Source organism: Pteropus vampyrus, unplaced genomic scaffold, assembly GCF_000151845.1.
Source record: "Pteropus vampyrus isolate Shadow unplaced genomic scaffold, Pvam_2.0 Scaffold202, whole genome shotgun sequence".
In the NCBI taxonomy this organism is placed as follows: domain Eukaryota; kingdom Metazoa; phylum Chordata; class Mammalia; order Chiroptera; family Pteropodidae; genus Pteropus; species Pteropus vampyrus.
In genome coordinates, this window is record NW_011888983.1 from 1125584 (window position 1) to 1132452 (window position 6869).

The 6869-nt window shown below is 46.6% G+C and overlaps 1 protein-coding gene across 1 annotated transcript in view; it reads left to right on the forward strand.

Annotated features, from left to right (window-relative positions):
• COL13A1 (collagen type XIII alpha 1 chain) overlaps nucleotides 1-6869 on the forward strand; it is a 262813-nt gene that overhangs the window by 1677 nt on the left and 254267 nt on the right. Inside the window, 3 exon segments of the mRNA XM_011372185.1 lie at nucleotides 913-965; nucleotides 1133-1258; nucleotides 2673-2783. Coding sequence (XP_011370487.1) covers nucleotides 913-965; nucleotides 1133-1258; nucleotides 2673-2783 — 290 coding nt within the window.

Genomic DNA, 6869 nt, shown 5'->3' on the forward strand with positions numbered 1-6869 from the left:
GGCCAGGTCAAAAGGCCGCCACACCTGTGACCCTTTCCTTATCCCTGACCATGATGCATCCTGTTCCTTTGTACTATGAAGCTTCACTTGCGCACAGAGGTCACCGTACAAGTCACGTGTTGCTTAAAAAAGGAGATATACCCCGAGAAACATGTTGTCAGGTGATTTCATCGTTGCGTGAACATCATAGAGGGCACTTGCACAAACCTAGGTGGTATAGTCTACTACTCACCTAGGCTATATGGTATAGCCATTGTTCCTAGGCTACAAGTCTGTACAGCATGTCACTGTATTGAAACTCTAGGCAGTTATATCACAAGAGTAAGTATTTGTTTATTTAAACATAGAAGAAGTACAGTAAAAATACTGTATAAAAGATAAAAAAAATGGTACACCTGTATAGGGCACTTACCATGAAAAGTGCCTACAGGACCAGAAGTTGCTCTGAGTGAGTCAGTGAGTGAGCGGTGAGTGAATGAGAGGATCTAGGACATTACTGTACACTACTGTAGACTTTATGAACACTGTACAATTAGGCCACACTAGATTAATTAAAAATTTATCTTTCTTCAATAATAAATTAGCCTTAGTTTACTGTAATGTTTTTACTTTATAAACTTTAAAAATTTTAAAACCTTTTTGACTCTTATGATAACACTTAGCTTTAAAACACATTTTGTACAGTTGTACAAAAGTACGTGTTTCTTTATGTCCCTATTTTATGTTAATAGCTATGAGTGATGCATTGTGTTACGATGTTATAAGGCTGTGATGTCATTAGGCGATAGGAATTTTTCAGCTCCATTATAATCTTATGGGACCACTGTTGTATACGCTGTCTGTCGTTGACCGGAATGTTGCTGTGTACATGACTGTATTGTAGTTTCCTGGGTATGAATCTTGACCCCCTAGACCAGGAGCAAGGAGCTCTGGGTTCCCATGCTTCGAAGGCTGCCTGGCACTTGGTAAGTACTTGTAACAGGAGAGGCATGATAGGCATTTGAGGCATGGATGGTAAAGGGTTTTATGCTCTCACAAATCATTGTGCTCTGTCTTCCTACTTTTGGTCATACTTCCCTTTTCTGTTTCTCCATATCTTTCCATGCCTTTTGCCCAAGTCCTATGTCCCCAGGAAGCCCTCATTGTCTCCGGCCTACAGCAGCCCAGCCCTTCTGTACTGATGATAGCCCAGTACCAGGTTGTCCCCCAGGTTGTCTCCCAGGTGTCCCCTGTGTACACCACAGGGCTGACCTCCTTGGTCAGCTGTGAGCTGGCCTTCAAACTCAGGACTGAATGTCTTATATATCCTTTGTGTTTCCAGCCTGCCACTGCCCAGCCCCATAGTAGATGATGTGGGAATAATGATAATAATAAGAGTAGGCAATCTCTAAGCACAGACTCTGGGCCAGGGACAGGTAGAGCTCCTTGACTTGGATTATCTCATTTTTCAGAACAACTCCATGAGGCTATAGCATGGCAGTCTCACTTAATAGATGTGTAAACAGGTTTGGAGAGGTTTTCAGTGACTGGTCAAACATCTCACAGCTGGTAAGCAGTAGAGTCTGGCCTTGAACCCAGGCTATTCAGTTCACATTAGGCTCTTATAACCACATCATGAATTATCTCTGCATCTCTATTCTTTGGTGTTCTCCTCCCCACTCTCTACCTCTTTCTTTGCCTACTCAGAACAGATCTGGACACATAGAAGGTGCTTAACAAATGCATGTAGATAGATTGTTAGATGAGGTGTCCATGACTGATCAATGCTCTTGAGACCTTGGCATTTCTATTAGCACTACAGCTACAGGAAATCCTTTGCCGCACCCCCAGGAGTCAGCATGTCACCTTCTAATAGCCTGACAGTCCCTTTGTCTCTCAGACTGAGGCGCTGGCTAGGTTTTCAGCCATCCCGGGACATTGCTCCTGACAAGCACCCTTTGCTTCTAGATCAGAGACAACATGCGGAAAACTCAGGTGCCTCTTTCAAGCCCTCTGAATCAGAGCAACAGGGGCCCATAAAGTTCCGTTATGAAGTGTCATGGTGTCTGAAACAACTGCTTCTTTATTGTGTAAGCACACACCAGAAATCTGTTCGTTTCTGGGCAAGGGCTAATGGAAAAAGAGAAAGATTTTCCATATATTTATTATGTGAAACATAATATAACATAATATACGCACAGCAATATGTAATTAGACATAAAACAAGCCAGACTTGAAGAATTGCCAAAAACCTGTGGCAGGATAATGACACTGCTTTACACGGCCTTGAGCGGTACCATTTCTTTCACAATCCATCACTGTAATCGACTGCCACAGTGACCTGCTGAATGGAGAGCACGTTGTGGAAGCCTAGAGCTGGGGTTCGTTCCAGGGGATGCCTGGCTAGGCACTCTCTTTGATTAGTTCCTGTGTCTTGAGGCTCTGGTGGCAAAGGAGCCGGATAAAGAGAGGGTGGATATGGAGGGGGTGAGGCCCATCCCAGGCAGAGGATATTGGAAGGGAGTCCCCCCGTTTCCCCAGCTGGACTGGGCTGGAGAGTCATCTCTCACAACTCACCAGCTGGGCCGATGAGGGGATGGTGGCAGCTTCAGGTTTTGGCTCTGCTGCCATTTTGCTTCATGACCTTCCCCAAACCACTGGAATTCCCTGGGACTCAGCTCCTTCCTCTGCAGAACGGGGAAGGTAATTCACCCAAGATGCCCATCCGCAGGGATATGTGCCAGGTAATTCGTGACTACAATGTGGAGAAGATCCTGCTGTACTGGTTCTTTCATGATAACCTGGTGTGTCATTCATCACCATGGTCGAGGTCACATTCTTCATGAAAAACAAGGCAGAACAGAACCTTCTGGTTGTTTTTTTTTTAATTAACATAAAACATCTACATGTACATGTACACCTGGCACTCAGCAGGTACTCAGCTGTTCTTTGCCCTTGCAGATAACTGCTTGTCACATTCTGCCAAACTTACTTCCTGAAGCTCCACGACATCTATCCTCAAAACCTTCTTTTCCACTGCGACTGCCCTGGTTCAATCTCTCAGTGTCTTTTCCCCAAACTATTATAATAGTTTCTAAATCTGGTCTGGGCTGGTGAGTCTTCTCTCTTTGTCTCCCCATCTCTGCCATGTCCCCATTCTCTCTCCATCCTTCTCTACCCTGCTCCATGTACCCAGAAACCGACCCCTTCGGTCTCTTCCATGGGCACTTTCTTGCCAGCAGCTCTGCTCACTGCCCACGGAAAACCCCAGGAGACGTGATTGGGGTTCTTCTTGCTCCATTCCTGCTCCGGGCCATGTCTTGTCGGTGATCCCCAAAGGTCTGGGTGTCTTGCTCTCAAGGTCCAGTGATGCAATTTCCTGCCCTCCCATGGCAGGCCTAATGATGGCAAAGTCTTCTCTGCTACCCACCTCTGAGGCCTTTTTATCCCTCATTGATCTCACTCTCCCCTCTAGGAGCAATGGGCTTATTCACCCTTCAACTGACCTCCCTGAGTTGCACTGTCTCCTGCCAGAACCACAAGTGTACGCTCTGTTCCTGCTTCCGGGCTCTCCTCCCTGCTTCTGTTGACTGCACATGATTTGGGATACCCAAGGCTCAGTCCTGACTGTGTCTCTCCCATCCCAATGCCCTTGCCTCTTCATTGTCTTCATACAGTGTAGAGGGGGCGTTACGAACCCTCCGCAACTTGGCCGATGTTCTCTCCTCTGATCTGCCTCTTTCCTCTGTTGCTTATCGTCCCCAGCAGAGCCAGCCGCTCCCTCTCCCCAAATCTCCACAGCTCCAAATCCTACCTGTCCTTCAAGGCTCAGCTGAAATGTCACCGCCATAAAACTTCCCTCTCATTCCAGCTGGAAGGAATCTTCCCCTCATCTTAAATTCCCAGGGATGTTATCTGCTTCTCTCTGGGTCACTTATCACTTCCTCAGCTTGTATTAAAATAATTTATGTACAAGTCCCATCTTCCTTTCTGTGTTGGGTCTCGTTCATCTTGTTGTGACTGCGTGGCATCGTCATTAAACATGCATGCTCTGGTGACAGCCACCTGGCTTCAAAGCCTGGCTCCGATGCTTTTTAGCCACAGGAACTTAGCACATTATGTTACTTCTCAGAGCCTCACATTGCTCATCTGTAAAAGGAGGGGGGCAGGGACCCACAACACCTGTTGTATATGCTTGTTAGAAGATTACATGAGTTAGTACATAGAGAGCACACTTAGAAGGGGTCTGGCACATAGTAAGTGCTCCATAATTGTCAGCTCTCTTCTTCATCTTACTGTAAATGTAAGTAGCACATGGATAATTAATTTCATGTACTGTCAGAGATGATGTAAGAGTGGGTAGAATGATAAGAATAGAGCCTTGAAAATAAAAGCTTCCTCATCAGAGTGATTTTTCTAGATCGATCATGTTAAAGAGTAGAACCATATCCAAAGCCAGAATCATAGTCCGAGGCAAAGTCCAGCCTTCTCATTAAAACAGTGAGTAAACTGATGCCCAGAGCCACAGGGTGTCTTGCCTGAGATGACACAATGAGTGGCCAGAGCTGGGGCTTGACACAAGTTTTCTTATTGCAACTGTTTTTCTTCTGTGCTCATCAAATTTCTGAATAATTAGAGTTTCCAAACTTTCATGCTGCAAGAGAAGGTGACTCCTGTGGGACTAGTCTGGAGAATGGGACCCCGCTCCTCCACACCGCCAATGGACAAAGGGCAAGGACCCATGACCTTGGGGGTTCCTGGGACTCACTGGACCTTCTTATAATTTGGGGGTAGAATTCAAGGGTCTGGAAACCCTGTGTCATTTTTGCCTCGTAAAACTTCACATCCTGCTCTTGGGAGCAGTTTACCCTCTGAGTAGGTCTTAAAACACTGGGAGAACCTTTGGCTCTGAGTGAGAGACACAAGCAGTTTAGAGAAGGGCTGACAGAGCCAACGGGAACAGATGGATGAGAAACAGGCCTGGTTGGTGTTGGCCAGTATGAAAACTGAAAATAGATCTGACAACATTTGGGCAGCTATTGACCTTGTCACAAAGCCTGAAGCCCCTGGCTAGGTGGGCAAGATCAGGAAAAATGCTTCTGTGCCTCAGCCACCAGGAATGCTGGGTCACTCCTGCCCTTGCAGAGAGAGATCTGGGGGAGAAGAGCCCCATGGGGCCAGCAGTTGGCTGGATCCTGCTCTGAAGCCCATGTTTGTGAGTGCTGATGCATCACAAACCAATTGCGGTAGGAGACACTTTCATTCCTCAGAGCCCGTCTCCACCTGTCATGGCGTCTTTTATGGCAAGATCTGGAAGGGAGACTGGGGATGTGAGGCAAAGCCTTGATGAGCCTTTATTTGGAGGCAGCATTGGAGTAAGTTTTCTCTTTGGGGCAGCATGGATGTTGGAGTCAGGTTGCCTGGCCTCTGTGAGATCTCTGGAAAGTCTCCTACACCCGCCAAGTGTCAGTTTTCCTCCTCTTTAAGAGGGGACATTAATACCTGATCCAACTTTTTCATGGTTATTGGGGGAAGGTAAAAAGTCTAGAGACAGGGTGTGGAGGAGTGTGGGGGTCTGAGTCAACTGCGAGAGATGGATCCAAGTACTAGTTCTACCACTTAGCACTGTGTGTCCTTGAGAAATGGATAAACTGAGTCTCATTGTCTTCATCTTTACAAAGGGGTCATTGTGAGGACCTAACAGCGATGCATGTGAAGGATAGCGTAGCACCTATTTGTGTTATTAATAGGAAGGCACGAGGCCAGGCACAAAGTAAAGGCTCAACAAATGTTAATCAAATGGACGATATGTAGAAGTTTCCTTGGAAATTACCAAGGTCCATGTAGAAGCAAGGACCGTTACCACCACGCCCAGGCAGTGGGGCCCTTTGGGTAGCATGTAGTGGTTTCTGCGCCTGGAGGACTCTCTCCTTCTTTGCCTTCTTAGCGTGTCAGGATGGAGCCCAGCTCGGACCAACCCATGCAATTGACTTCGCCCAGGAAGGGGAAGGGCCCAGCTGAGATATGAGTTTCTAAACTGGAATTAACCTGTGATCCAACTCTAGGTCTCTGTCTAGAATGTTCAATGGTCAGGACACTAATGCCCCTTGGTACCCTTCCACCAAGCTCCTGTTGTAGGTTGGAGTAGTGGAAGGCTTTCTCAAAGGAGAGGGATATTTCTGGAAGCAGAGGTGTAAGGAGTCAAGAGGAGGGTCCCTCTGGCTAATGTGGGCTGAGTATCTCTTGGTGTGCTCCCTAAGCCTTGGCTGCCAGGCTGAGTTGGCTATGAGGAAGACACGGATGGAGGTTGATGTAACAGTGTCTCCCAGCCCTGCTCCCCTTTCTCCTCCTCCTGAATTAATCTTTCAACTTCCAAACACGAGGGAGCCCGCTATCACACTTGTCCACACGGAGAGGACAGAGTCATGAGGAGGAGCTGAGAGACCTTAGCAAGGCAAATACGTTAAAGAGTCCCAAGAACTACCCCACCGATATAAGCAACATGCCCCTGCTCACAGATGTGCAGCCACATACACACGTGCATGCACTTGTGTTTAAGATACATGTAGATACACAGACTTCTTTAGAACAAATATTTATTAAACTTCTACAGGGCCCTGTAGAAATTGAATTCAGTCTGTCCTCGGGAAGTTTGCAGTCTAGAGAGGATTGGGGACAACTGGCTTAAACAATGTGTTGATCAGTGCTCTCAATTCTGTGTCTAAAGCCAAGGGAGTTCTGGAGAGAGACATTTAATATGTTTGTGGAGCTCTAAGAGTGTTTCAAAGAAGAGGTGCTATTTGAGCTGGGTGTTGAAAGATGAGTAAGAGTTCTCTAGGTGAGCAAGGTAGAAATCTAGTTAGATGCTACCTCTCATAGGATTCCTGATC